General features: G+C 32.9%; 1 protein-coding gene across 2 annotated transcripts in view; it reads left to right on the top strand.

Annotated features, from left to right (window-relative positions):
* Positions 1-385: 385 nt before the first annotated feature.
* Positions 386-15,506, top strand: part of ARHGEF28 (Rho guanine nucleotide exchange factor 28) — a gene marked incomplete at both ends in the record, with an annotated part of 78,376 nt that continues 63,255 nt past the window's right edge. The window contains 3 exons of one of the 2 annotated variants that reach the window (XM_051216334.1): positions 386-441; positions 4,881-4,937; positions 9,701-14,909. Coding sequence is in view for 1 of the 2 variants with exons in the window: in XM_012938154.3 (XP_012793608.3) it covers positions 8,335-8,523; positions 14,851-14,909 (248 nt within the window). Of the gene's footprint in view, positions 442-4,880; positions 4,938-8,334; positions 8,524-9,700; positions 14,910-15,506 lie in introns of those variants that run through there. The other variant, XM_012938154.3, reaches the window with a different exon arrangement.

Raw genomic sequence — 15,506 nt, 5'->3', positions numbered from 1 at the left:
TACTATCGTCACACTTCATTCCCTCCTCAACGGGGAACAAACAATTTGGTTGCTCACATTTATGAGTCGTACCAACCATTGAACATAAGTGTTAGTCAAGGAGTAAAAAAAGGTACTCAGGACAAAATTTAGCAAAAAATTTCAAACCTTAACCAAAGTACTTTTAGTTAAAGTAGACCAAGAATGCTTTTCAGTGCAATAAGTACCCAAAGCAAGTATAATCACAGCAAGTACAAAATCACTATACTATCCAAGTTCCTGATGTATCTAAGTCCGTTCGAATTCTGCTCAGCATATGAATTCAACAGCGTAATCTCAATGATATATTTGCAAACATAGATTTTTTTGTTTAGAAATACATTTTCTGTTGTTCAGTTAATTCAATTATGTAGGTCATGTTGAGGAAAAATTTACAGTTTTTCGCGGGGGATATAAGTCTACGTAAGCGTGTTTGTTATTCGAAGTGTCTAATTTGACTTTAATCATTGTGGTCTAAATAATAGTATTTGTTCTCCACGAACACAGTCTATCCTTAACTACGTGAATGTCTGGATAACTGAGTTATAAGAAAGCCATTTATCTATTTGTAACAGCCCAAAGAAAACCTAATATTGACCCACCAATTAAGTAAGAAAAATCTTTTCAGGAACGGATCATTAGTTTAACCTGATTTTCATTGTACTTACAAAATATTTTGCCCATCATCGAAGCCTTCCCAGACTTGAAGTCGTTATTGTTAAGATTCATTTATTTGTATGTAGTTATATTCGTTATCCATGAAAATAGGACTTACACGTTTATAATGAATATATTCAGGATATAAACTTTTTGTTGAGAAAAACTTACTCTTCAGGTAGTCACCTGTTCACTATTTGTCTCCAGGTCTCCCATCTGTCAATTTTATTTGTCCTATTATGGAATGAACCTGTTATAATTTGTAAGTTTTGGTACTGAGCTCATTTTTAAGGATGTCTCATTTGTAATTTGTAAAAAAGCTTCATGTCCCGAGAAACTTCAGCTATGACTGAACTATCTGTCAAGTGACGGGTTTGTATACTGCTATATATTTTATACTGCACGATGACAAAAGCTACTAGGTGGATTTTGTTTTGACAAAAAACATGAGCTGCTAAATTAGCATACAAATATTATGATGAAAACCATCATTCTGTATTGAACTGATCCAAATCTATTTCCATTTCAGTTTGAGTAGTTCTCTGTCCTGAAACGGCGAGACTATAATTTATGGACTAACCCATCAAGTGTAAGATAACAGGTCTCGAATTTTGGCGCGAAATTCACCCATCCATTTGTCTAAATAGAGTTTTAGCATTATAGCTGATGTCAGTTAGTGATGAAAACCCTGGATGTAATTCCTAACCCTAACCATCAACTGTAAATCACACAGGTTTATAACATTCATTTGGTCCTAGCTGTTAGGTGAAAACTCTCAAGGTCACTCAAAGGTTGTCCGTAAATTATGGTCTCACCCTTTAAATACTACTAAAACTTTAGGTGTTATTAGTTGAATATAACCAACTATTAAACAGTGTGAATGACTGCCAGCACTCATTTAAACCTACTGCTATTAAATCTATAATAACCTTGTCGTCTGACAAAGCCGTTGCTTGTAGACCGTGGGTATGATTCGGTAACTTTAATCCCAATTGTTATGTATGGTACAGTTACCTTTCCTGTGGTGCTTCATATAAATACCTGCACTTCAGTATAGTTACGGGTTTTTGTCAGCCTTTATTTTTACAGTATATACAGCTTTGAGGAAATGTATTTTATGATCTGTGTTGAAAAACCGAAAAAAGATCTTCGAATGTTTCTTCATATAGGACATACTTTCCCCAGCATAAATCAACACAAACGTCAGTGAAACCTTGCAAAACGTACTTATATTAGCAAAGTTTTTCTTTATTTTCTGTACTATATTTTTTATAAAACATGTGTATATCTATATACAGATCGAACACATATGAACAAGATGACTTATTCCATTCATGTGTTTTGGTTTTCATTATGTTAAATCTGTTTTGTGTAAAAATATGGAGCGACCTAATCACATGACTACTGTGTGATATTTTCGGCATTTTCATAAAAATATATCGACTTACAGTATCCAAAATCTTAATAATTAATGCCTGTTCCTAGACTTAAAAATAATCCATTGAAGTAAAAAAAATTTATTATAATGATAGTATTATCACTTCAGTCATTTTTATTATTAATATCATGGTACATTTATCTGAGGCATAATTTAAACATTATAATTACTACTGTTATTCCGTATGAATTTTGCTGTAGTTTTTCCTTTTCAAGCACGCACCTCTTACAGCTGTTCCCAGTCACGTAGGCATGATATTACGGTTTAATCTTTATTGGGTATATTTAAACCTGCACGAATTACTGTAATGTTTCTACACATTTTTATTCGGTTGTTAAGAGGTAGATACAATGTATTTATTTTGTGATTATTGTGTCAACCTAGAAAAGCTCTATCGGCCAAAAACCCAGTGGTTATTAATCGATCATATTTAATATTAACTTGGGATAAAGATAAAATGATCATTTCATATATGATGTTTCGCATGAAATTTCAGTCAAGTTCTCATTCATGTGTCAGTGGACAACAACCATCTCTTGGTTTTAGAAGTCTTAATCACAACAGTCTTTTACTCTGATAATTTCATCTTTTTGTGCTAATAAGTCGTGGAAATTCGAACCTATCTATTTGTGTGTTAGGTTCTACGTTACGTATGATTGATTGACTGATTACAATGCACTCGAGAATTGAACTGTCATAAGAAATTACTGTTAAATATAGATAACAGTTGTCTTGATAATGTGAAACTAATTTGAATCGTGTCACAAATTTTTAAATGTCTAGTTGCACATAAGTTCACCACTGAATTTAAGGGATCATCAACTGTTGTATGTGAAACGTGATACTTCTTAGTGTCAGGTAGTACTTAGCTTTTGGTTTTAGTTAAATAAAAACGACCAAACGCGGAAAACTGTGTAAACATGTTTTATGGTGTTTGTTCAGTCATGTTATCAGTAACTCATTACAAAGTGTAGATTCATGCAATTGGCTTCTAGAGACTTTAACTTTAGGGGTCTGTGATACTTCCTAGTCGTTTTAATCAAAGTAGATGGAGGGGGGGGTAAATAAAAGACTTAGTGACTGAAAGTCAAATATCTTAACTACTGAGCCCCTGCTCAATTTTAGCATACAGTTAATAAATAACAGCATGTCGTTTTGGTCCTAGCTTGTTAATAATGTGGATGTGCGAGTATTGATTTAGTTAATCCGTGTACTTCTATCTCTGGATGTTGGTATTATAAATTTCCTCTGACTATATGGCCATTCTGAATTCCTAAAGTTCGTCTTTTACATTAAGTCGTCATAACAATAGAACGTGAAATTTAGTCTTTTAAAAAACAGTAATGCTTTTCCAGTACTTTTTCCCTATCTCATCATTTCAATAACAAGTCTGCTCCCAGTTACATTGTGCATTGAATACAAAATCCGTTCTATTTTGAATTAATAACAATTTGAACTGCAAAATTAGTGTGCATTGTCCTACTTTTATCTTAAAGATTTCTATCTTCTTTACAATAATAAGTATCCTTAGTTTCAAGCAAATATGAATAGCAAGTTTTTTGTAAACGTTTTAAGAAGTTATACATTGAATGAATGGAATGTGACTGGCAGTAGAATCCAAGACGGGTGTTTCGTTTTATTCAAAACTTGTCATCTGGATCTACTTGCATCCTAACCAATAGTGGTCAAATTTCATTCAAAACATCAACTACAGGATAATCCAAGCTACTACAAATCAAATGAATGGGATCTTAGTTATTAAATTTTGAAAAAAATCAAAATTATTCATCTTATAATACGAACTATTAATTTAAATATGTAAATCTTAATAATCGGGTGTCCGATTCGAAATCAGATTCTTGTTGTGTCAGTGTAACAATTCACTTCTCTCGTTAGTTCCTATTCAGTCAACAAGAATAAAATTTTATTTTAGGTATCTTTTAGGTAGATATTTATATTTTTGCAATTGTTTCTGTGTGCTTTATTTAAAGATAACCTTGTAAGCTTGAAAGGTTAGTTACCTCAGCTTAGTCAACTACAAATGTAACTTAATCATTTGTCCAGTCAATTAGTGAATGTAATTAGAATTTATAGGTAATTGATTATTTCATAAGCTGTCAAAAAGTGGTAGCTTTTGACAGTATTGACACTGTTATTATATTAACTGACTTTACTGTATATATTTGAAGCGAGTTGTCAGAGTTTATGATGCTAACTAGTTTTCTCTCTTGTAGTCAATTTTAATAATTTTCTTTTTACAGTTTAACTTGAACGTTTTTTTGTTTTCATAGCGGATAGCTAATTTAATTTACCGTTGTTTAGTATCAGAATTTCTAACTATTTTCTGGTTATGTGAAGAGTCTATCGATTTTATAACCGAAGTCAAATAATACAAAGATCATCAACCTTCTCTTTTTAAGATACTGACGTGTATCATAAAGTTTAAACCCTGGCACTCTTGCTGATTGTATTACAAAAGACATTTTATAGTTGTAGTGTTAAAGTGACTCAATATTGACTATCAATGTGATAATTTAAACAAAAGGCTCTATAGTCAGATTTTGTAATGATCAATTACAGAAGATAATAAGATAAATGGTAACTGTAGGAAATCAATGAGTTCAATAACAACAACTATGAAATCCATAATCACTGTACTGCATTGCTTATTTGATCCTTTTTTTAAACAATTCAGTTCACATGTTTTTTCTTTGTATATTTCTCGAAAGTTCAACTGTTATATTTATGGATTTCTTTCTTTTTTTAGATGAACTGAACTTGTAATTACTATTATAGTTTGTGTTATTGAAGAATGTGTGATGAGGTAAATACATTCTCAATTAGATAAAATCTATTAAACATATATTTGGAATTTTTATTATGAATAAGAATTTCAGATGAGTTTTGGTAATTTAAGATTATTTTACATAATATATTATCTCCATATTAGTTAATAAATTCAGTCAGATGTTAAAATGAAATCTAGACACATCCATCAACTTTGAGATGCAGATATATCCAGCTGATGAGTCCCGAATAGGACGAGACGCGCATCCTGCTAACCACCATCCATCTTTGCTTATCATGCTAGTGGTATGAGGTAATATAGAGGCAATCCGTACAGGATGCACATATGCCAATAAGAGAGAGACTGATCAAATGCGGTCCTAAACATCAATGGGAAGATTCAAACAAATCATAGAAAATGAATTTAACTCTACAAGTGTTTGCATTTTAATGGTCAGTGATACGATATTATCTAAAATCAAAACAAAAGCTCAGCTTCTAAAATGTTTCACAATTAAATGGAACAAAACTTGACTTTAGTTCTAGATTCCAATCGTTAAAGTATCATATGTATTTGTTATCTTATTTAAGTGTCACACATTCATTGTCGATCGTAATATCTACTCCTATAAACCTATCTATTTGTAAATGTGAATCAATTAGGCATTGAAAAAGAATCCTTGACCTAAAGAACCGAAACATTTTTATTTTACTCACATACCATTTCGAATGATTATTAAGTTTAAGTATTTAGGAAATCAGCCATGCAAATAATGATTGATATGTACACTCCTTTTTAATGTTGGCTATTGTAAAATAAAGTTTTTCATAATGCCTAAAGTGTACTCAATTTTGGATGGATGAAAAAATCTAATATCTTACTACTGATCTTACTATTTATCTGTCGTAAAGCAAAAATTAAATGACTCTTAGAGTGATAGCAGTTACAAAGCTTTACTGTCTTAACTTCATAGTTAGTTAACATTCCACTAAGTATTTACACCCTACGACTAAGCAGTCTGCGCGTCCTTCTCTTCCTTCTATTTCTAGAGATATTCTTCACCCTGATGATTTTATGACAGAAAATGTCATATGATTTTAGTTTGCAGTTACCATAGTAGTTTCTTGTTTGTTTTTTTTCGCTATATAACTTGATTATTAATTGAGTGTAGTGTAGTGTTTAAACTAACATTTACCAATTTCAAGAAAAAAAAATTCAATTCCGATAATTATATGTTAGATTGTCAAAAAAGTTGACCCTATCACTTTTAGTTTACACGACAGTGTTTCTGTTCATTACGTACAAGTAATTTCCTTAATTTATCTTATCACTCTGAAGCCAGTATTAAAAACGTAAATACTTACGCACTTATGTACAGTTAATCAACCATGTTCTAATTTCCCATGTTCACTTTTATCATAAAATATCATTTTGGGATTTGTCGGTTTAGGGTTGTGGAAATTATTAGGTTATGGATTGATATCATGAACCTATTGATGTTAGACCACCATTGAAAACCTAGAAGCACTGGACGGCCGTTTCGTCCCGTTTTGGGACTCCTCAACGGTGCGCATGCACGATCCCTCTCGCGGGATTCGAAGCCAGGGCTTTCAGTCTCTCACGCGAACGCCTAACCTCTAGAACACTGATTCGGGATCCAACGGTGTTAATGTCTAACCTCAACCAATCCACGAGATTGCGCGATCATCCTCTACTGTACTGAAGTAGATACCTGTCTCTACCCGATGCGGATTAGCTCCGCTTTGGGATTTAACCATTTTATTTTATATTTAAATTTGAATACATTTATGTTAATACTTTGGAGTTCATCGAATATCATCATAAAACAACTCTTGTTTGAGATTAAAAATGTACTCAAATCTAAGTGTAATTTCTTTAATCTTCAGTAGTATGCCAGTCATTTGATTTCATTATGAACAATTACATTTTTGGTTACGTACGTACTCAATATTTGCGTGCATATACTTGATTTTTGTGCTCTAATTGTATACGTGACCTTATATATAATATATGTATACTGATCAATAGTGCATACATATAAATTGTACTTTGTTTCATTTTATAATCATTTGCTTTATTATCATTGTATTGTACACCGTTCGACTTCAAAAAATGAATGAATGTACTAGTGTTGAGAAAAAATATACTTCACTTAAACAACATGAAATCCTAAAATGTTTAATCTCATAGGTCACTTACATGTATCATTTAATTTCTTGTCATACTCAGTCTGAAATTAGAACATTGAGCATAGACGTAGAAAGTATTGGAAATAATTTACAAAAGTATGCGACAACCGATAAATATCCTTTACCACTCAAATAGGTGAATGATTGCCGATCTGTCGAGCGATTCACAATCGGCCTGTTTTCTGATTTCCTCACGACTTAGATTATCATAGAAAAACGTCAGAATTTGATCATATTTCATCATTTTATCACTATTTATGTCATTCTACCATACTTTACACTGATCAGGAACATACGTTGATACATAATCATCCAAGTCAGTTAATGTCGTCTATTACTGCTATTGATTTGTTTTCCCGAATTAAACTACCAATCTTATGTCAATATTCTTGTTTTTATCAATGACTGTGTGTTGGAGCGCGGTAGTGAAGCTTGCCGATCTATCCTTTCTCCTTGATGTGTATGAGAATATCTTGGTGAAATCATTAATTGCATATGGTGAATGTTGGTAATGATGGTACCATAGACACTAGAAAAAACAAAATTAAGAAAAACAACTAACTAGTCATTCAGTGCTGTATGTTCCAACCATGTACTAAGTAATACCCTAAACTTCAGATCTTATAAGCAGTTAAAACTATTTTATTCTGAGATCATTAACCTTCTCTGTTGTCACTTCATGTTGAGCAGCTTCTTGTTCCTTTTTTAAACACGTTCCGTAAATACCATCTATTTCTGTTCTGGATGAGTTACTTTTCAATTCTCTTTTTCTAAATGATCCTTTTTCTGCCTTTTGTGTCTTCACAATTATGTTATGATTTCATTTCATACGCTGATGAATTTCTTAATGGCTTATTTTATTAAATTTTTCTTTATATGCTAGGAGTAACTTTAGAACAAATAAATATCCATGTACATTGACACCATCATTGTTAAATGATTGGTAGTTGGTATGCGTGTTGGCACTACGATGACATTCTTGTGTAATGATTATTGTCTACTAAAAAAGTGTATTTGTGCACAAATAATGTATAGACTTAAGGTCATAATGAAATCAATAACTCAATAATATTTGTGATCACAATTAATGAATAGTTTTACGTACTGTCTTAGTACCATGGACCTGTAACAAGACGTGAAATGTCGTATTGCAGTGAACGAGCACTTTGTGGGAAGAACCCATTTATTGTTTAGTGTAAGATTACAGAGTGTCTTTATAAAATATGGAAAGTCATACGTTAAATACATCATTTGCACATCTTCCATCAGTTGTTACTTATAAACTTCATCGTTCCTTCATCTCTGTTGTTATTTCAGTCACTCTGTTTACATTCCCGTTCTTTTCATTTCAATCTTGTGCTCGCAAGCGTTCCACTTCCGATTGGTGCTACATAGTACTTATACCTGTCAACGTAAGTAGCATACACCACAGTATCTTACTGTCCAAGCCAAATTTACTCCAAATATATTCCACGATGCACATCCTGGCAAATCTCACTGACGATTTCCCAACAGGATGGAATACGCCTCCTGGGTTCCTCTACCTCCCATAATTCATCTATTGATAAACACTTTCGACGAAGTGGCTGAATTTTGATATTTCTCACATGATGCAAATATGTCAGCATAGACTGATCACATTTAGTTCTGAATATCAACAGCGGGATGATTCAAATCTTTATTAGTGATGATGTATGATTAGAAAGCTCATATGTGAACACTGCAGTTTTAATCACACACCCAGTTTATATTCTTAAATACAATCTTCATTACTAGCTAACATCAAATAAAAGGCTATCAAAAGTCATCAGGATCTTTATTAGACAAGCTATTGTGACTAACATAGAAATCACAAAGAAGACGAATAAGTGTGTTCACATTTAGATTGAAACTTTAATCTATACAGATATCTAATTTTTATCTCATCCGTATGCGTAATCTGAGTGATTATACCAATTTATGGTTAGAGACTCTAAATGATGTGGCTGATGATAAGTTGCAGTGAACATTGTATATTTCATAAGTTCAAGCTTATATATTTCTTGTTTTTGTATTTTCACTACTTCATTACCTCCTCTTCTTTTTTTTTTCACATACTGACTTTATTTTCGTTGTGTTAGTATGAGTGAGTAGTGACAGACTTAAACGATGCTCATTCACTCATTTCTCTGACAGGCTGAACGAGTGCAGATATATCATGTGCATGTGTTCACAGGCCACATTAAGATCAAACATGCGGTGAGAAATTAATAATGAGGCATGGTATTGGATGAAGTTGATCGGGGACCTAGTCAAGGTTTCAGTTTACATGTCGTTCTGTATATCGGAAAGATAATCGTATATATATACCTATGATTCACATACATTATAATTCGATTTGGCTATTAAGCGTTTTTACTCATTTAAAAATTCTCTCAATTTCATAGTTGGGTTTCGTATACCTTATGAAGTGTATTTCTAAATTGAATTAGACTGCAGAACATAACAGTCTCACGTTGTTTATGCATGTTTATCTGTTGTTACATTTCAAAGTATGCTTCATTTTTGTATGTTTAAAGTATTTCATTCTTTCGTTTTAATGTTGTTTAGGTTGATTCAAGTAGGATGAATACAGTCAGAGTGATTACAGTTAGATCAACTTCAACTTCATCCCAACAAGATACTCGTAAGTCTATCTCTATATGCGTAATAATAATCATACAAATTTTTAAAAAAAAACCCATTTAAATCCGTACAAATGGATAAAGTTTAAAGTTAGTTAACCGTAAGAATAATTATTATTGTGATATCAATATTGTGGCAACAAAAGCTGGTCAACTGGTCCAATGTCCTACTTTACCAGCTTCTTGATGTTCAATAGTTGTCTAGGTTAAGTTGGTGCTTGATGTAAAGTGCATAATTTAGAACTGAAAAAAAACCCAGTATCTAATAGTTCGACATCGTTATTGTTGCAGACGTCGTAAAATACATAAGATATTTACTTATTTGCTTCAAGTACTGAATTTATTCTAACATGTCTTTTAAATAGTGTTTCTAGTTACCGTCGTTGTCAGCAGATCTCAGACAATAATATTATCTTACACTTAAGAATACCTTATTTTTACAAATGTAATTCATGCTGTGTTTTTAGTGAGTTTTATGATTATGTCTTATCTAAATTGTTTGTCTTAAATTACTCTACGTTACGTAGAGCCTGGCACAGATTTGCATGGCCTATTAGTACAACTAAATGAACATAACAAGATTATCAAGAGAGATCGAAATGATGTAGTAGTAATGATAATGATGAAGACGGAACGTTGACAATGTGGTTCGAAAAGAAAGTGTGAAAAAGTATGCATGAATGAATATTGGAGTTTAATATAAAGAGGATGATAAAGAATGAAGGCTTCTGTGTCATTGTGAATGATTCTAAGTTGTCACCTAAAGTTTCCAACGACTGATCACGGTTATCACACGCACCCTAACCAGGTAATCTGCTTATAAATAACGTAGCTTAGACAAATAGTCAATGACTTCATGGATTAATATCATGTCTTGGTTCTACTACTCTCAACTTTCTTCCAACTTGCTTCTGCACCAGCAAACATCCGATAGAGGTAAACGGTAATTAGGCATGCATTACACATATCCTAAATATCTCAGTCGATGCACATTCTTGGTCTCATGAATCGGTTTGAAACTCAAGGTGTGCTTCTAAGACATACATAATTAAAAAGCTACATCCCATACTTGTACTTCTTTTAATACTCACTACCCAAAGTCAATAAAATATTTGTCAACACTCCTATTGTAATAATCCAAATTTTAAAGATAATCCTCCTGGTGTTAGTTGGTATGTTTTTTTCTCTCTAAAAACGATCATCTTTTTAATAGTTGAAATCATGAGTCAATTTAAGCTAGACCACCATGGAAAACCTGGAAGCACTGGACGATCGTTTCGTCCTGGGACTCCTCAACAGTGCGCATCCATGATCCCGCCCCCCGCGAGATTCGAACCAGGACCTATCAGTCTCGCGCACAAGCGCTTAACCACTAGACTACTCATGTTTTCAACAATTGAAATTTATAAAATCTCCACAAAACCCCTTCTGATATCATCTTTTTACTTTATTATTTCTTTCTAAAAAATCTCACATTTTATATTTCTGTTTTGTTTGTTGCAAATATTCATGTTTATTATCTTATACATTGGTACACATGAATAAATATATGCTGTCTACTTGTTCACCGATCATAACATTCATTTATTGTATTCCTACCAACTGGTTCTTTTCAATTCAATTTGTTGTTCAGCCTCAGTAAGTGTATATTCACAATATATATAATAATAATTATTATTATTATTTTGTAATCAAATGAATAAGTTATACTTCTTCTTTGTATGTCCTATTAATATTTGCAAAAACAAAGCTAACTACAGATGGTTTTCAGATTTGATAGAATGTTTTTTGTCATTGATCTACTATGTACAAAATAGGACAGAGGTCAAACTTGTGACCCTCTGTGATAGTTGGATGTGAATTAACCTAATGACTAAATCATATTTTAGTAAAAGTTTGATAAAACAATACAAGTTTGTCTATCAGGAGTGTTTGGTAAGTGTATTATGTAAACATTAGTAATAATACTCTGGTACACGTAAATTCAAATATTTGAAATGGTTTTGTAACGTGATGAATTAATATCTATAAAGCAAGTTGTTTGCTTGAGTTACTAGTATTTCTCTTCATATTAATCATGAGGTTTACTGATTCCCTTCAATTCATATCGTGATTTTAATTCAGGCGATAATATAATATGTAGGTTGTGTTCGTCACAAATTGATCTCAGTTGGGATAACATTAAAAGCTAGGTAGCAGTAGGATTTATTGTCCAAGTCCAAAACTCTTCAGTTTACACCTTTGACCCCACTAGAAGTCGAACTCAAAACCTTCAAACTGCTCGGTGAATGCTTAGGCATTAGAACCACTGGATCGGCTTTCAGTAGTACATTTCTAACTTTAATTAGTTCACGATACATTGAGACGATCATACAGTGGTATCGGTGACAACTGTTTCATTCCCGATATTTTTGACTTCCTCCAGCCACGACTTTTCAGTAAAGTTAAAAGAAAACCTTGGAGTACGTTCATGGTGAGTTGACTATTTAAGTATGGTTGAAGGGATTTTGTGGACGTTAGTTTAATTTGTTGATTATTCTATTATCCTCGATTTTCTCAATATTTGTTAAGGTACTTAATTCAAACCCCAAAGTGCTTCTGTGATGAATAAGACCGATCATATTGGTTTTGACCAGTATGTTATTATTTCACTGCAAAAAGGTAGTATATGTTTGTTTGAAGTAGATCTCTACAGATGACCTTTGTTTTATCCATTTCGTTATCATTACTCATGAAAACATGTTGTAAACTGAGATTAAAATTACTTTATACCTTTCCTTCTACAAACGAATTCTTATTGTATTATATCCTTATACGAAATATTTCTTTTATATATTACTACCATTGGAGTAAATACTTCTATGAGTTTTGGTGTTCATCTTGTTGTGCTAATGAGGTGTGTCTGTGACTGTGAAGTTGGGCAACATGGGCTCGAATCCGTCAGGGAGCATCAGTTCCCTCAAGATTACAGGTACACCTTGCTGACGAGTGACAAATAGTACGCAACTTAGGTTCAGGGTTTCCTGTTGACTACCTCCAACCACCATCTTATAGTGAGGTGTGGCAACTTGAACTGATGCATATATGTGCCTCGTCCTACGTTGTAGCTGACTGACTGTAACTGATCAACAACCTTTCCTTGAAATCTGTAAAGTTCGGGGAGTGATTTCATAATAATAATCTTTTATTTTGACAGCTAACTGATTCAACGTATTAATTAACTGTTGATCTAACATCACATTAAAAGTACTTCATGTGAATGACTACATATCCAGATTGAAAATTAAATGTTGTATTGTATTTTCACCATACTACAACATCAACTTATTACCATTTAAACCTAGTTAAGGGACCGACTGATATCGAATAATAATAATAATAATAATAATAATAATAATAATAATAAACGTTTTATTCCTTTAATGCACACAAACCCGCTGCTGGTCAAATCGAATACACACTTATTTGTCCAAAATCGATTCAGTTAATACAAGTAACTAAGTCAACAGTTGTGTGTTGGATTGGACTAATAATTGATGAAGATAGGAACATTTAATTATTGATTTAATAGTGAATTTTCAATGAATAAATTAATCAAATTTGTTTAAATCATTTCAATAAAGTTTTATAGTACAATGATATATTACTTGCATGTGTATGTGTGTGTGTTTACAGACACACAGATACAAACACATATACAGATATACAAACGAACAAAACTATTATGTAAGAATACACAAAATAAATCAGATGTAATTCACCTGATGATTTTGTGTATATTCATGTGATTGTAATGCAACGCCATGATGTTGTAACTATAGTACTTACGGATAACTTGGTGGTAAATTGTAATATAAGTAGCTTTGATGTTTGACATCAATTATACCTGTGATATATTTATCGGTATATTATTGTAGATTTTAAGAAAAGAATTAGTTGTACGAAAAAAATATTCATGAGGATATAGATGGGTTCATTCTATCTTACTGTACGGTTATATATTACCATCTCTGAGTTAACTACTTCCATGAATCCGGTGTTCATCTTGTTGTGTTAATGAGGTATGGCAACTTGGACCGTGCATATATGTTCCTGGCCCTACGTTGTAGCTGACTGACTGACTGCTGTGCGGTTGTAAAACGAGGATATTTGTACGTTACTAGTATTTGACCATGTATGCCATCGAAGCATTTTTAGTATATGTTAAAATTATCGATTACCACAAAGTACTGCTTAATAATAATAAATTGGTTGATGAGATGAGATGGTTGGAACGTATACTAGGTACGCTCCACCACTCTCTACCTCAACTCATGATGTCAGCTAGTGTAGATTTAGTTTAGAAGAAAGGTAGGGTGTTGGCTAAATTGAAATGTTTCATCAATCACAATTGATTGATCACTGGGTGGTGATCAATGTCATGCGTGTCTAGTCCTTATCAGCGCAGATCGAATGCTATCGATCATGTTGCAGTGTGGCCACCAGTCTAGGTGACTCGACACTGTGGGCACTATATATTGAAATTTAGATGGTGGTTGGAGGTAGTCAACAGGAAACCCTGGACCCAGGTTTCGTGCTACTTGGCACTCGTCAGCAAGGTGTACTTGTACTCTTGAGGGAAGCTGGGTGACACGAGATCGAATCCGCCAGGGAGCACCAGTTCCCTCAAGATTACAGATACACCTTGCTGACGAGTGCCAAGTGGCACGAAACCTGGGTCCAGGGTTTCCTGTTGACTACCTCCAACCACCATCTAAATGTATCATCAATCCATGAAATCATTAACTGTTAGACTGCTTCGTTTTTATAGGCTCAAATCTTGTTGATGTTCGTGCAATTATAGTCTATCTCTAACCTTTTCTATTACCACCGATACTGTTACTACTACTAATTTCGTATTTGTCTTGATGATTTCATTTCTCTGTGTTGATATATTGTGATAGCTTCAACCTATGCACATATGTGTAGGTTCTACGCTGCACATGTATATATCAAATTACCATTATTGGCAATTCAAACTTGCAAAAACGATCTTTCTGATTTTTTTAAATTTTTTGTTTTCCACTAACCTTTTAGAGTCCGTCAAGAGTCAGTGACACTGGTAATCGTAATGCCTTCAATCAAGATTCTGATATGTGAGTAAAGATTTTTATTTGCATTTAAATAAATACAGCTAACTCACCAATGATATTGGTTTGTTGTTGCGCAATATTGTAGATCGATTGAAGTTAGAAATGTTGACTTAGTAGTTTGGATATTAGGCGTTCATGGTAGGACCTGAAGGTCGTAGTTCTGATTCTCAGTGAGGTGAATAGATACTGCTGAGGAAGTTTCATACTATAACGAAATAGCTGTTTAGTGATTTTACTTTTTTGCAGTGTTTGTTTAAGTGAGATCAATCTGTAATGTACATTTTAAACGAATGTTGTTAACGTTAATTAAGTGGTTCTGATCTTAGATGCTTTTGTGACTTGGAGGTTAAACCTTTACCTTATACGGCAATCCCAATCTATTTATATATTGGCTAGAGCGTTTGCTTTTAGATATCTTTTTGTCCCGTAAAAGTTCTATGACTGCGAAGTTGTATAATTGTTGATTGTTCCACATTGCGTTTATTGTTTATAGAGAAAAACTGATACATGTTAAACTTTTATCAAGTCGAATTCTCCATTCAGATTGTCCAATTTATATTTTAATAGTTGAAATCATGAGTCAGTTAAATCTAGACCACC

Source organism: Schistosoma haematobium, chromosome 4, assembly GCF_000699445.3.
Source record: "Schistosoma haematobium chromosome 4, whole genome shotgun sequence".
NCBI classification, from domain to species: domain Eukaryota; kingdom Metazoa; phylum Platyhelminthes; class Trematoda; order Strigeidida; family Schistosomatidae; genus Schistosoma; species Schistosoma haematobium.
This window is presented reverse-complemented; position numbering and strand designations above follow the sequence as displayed.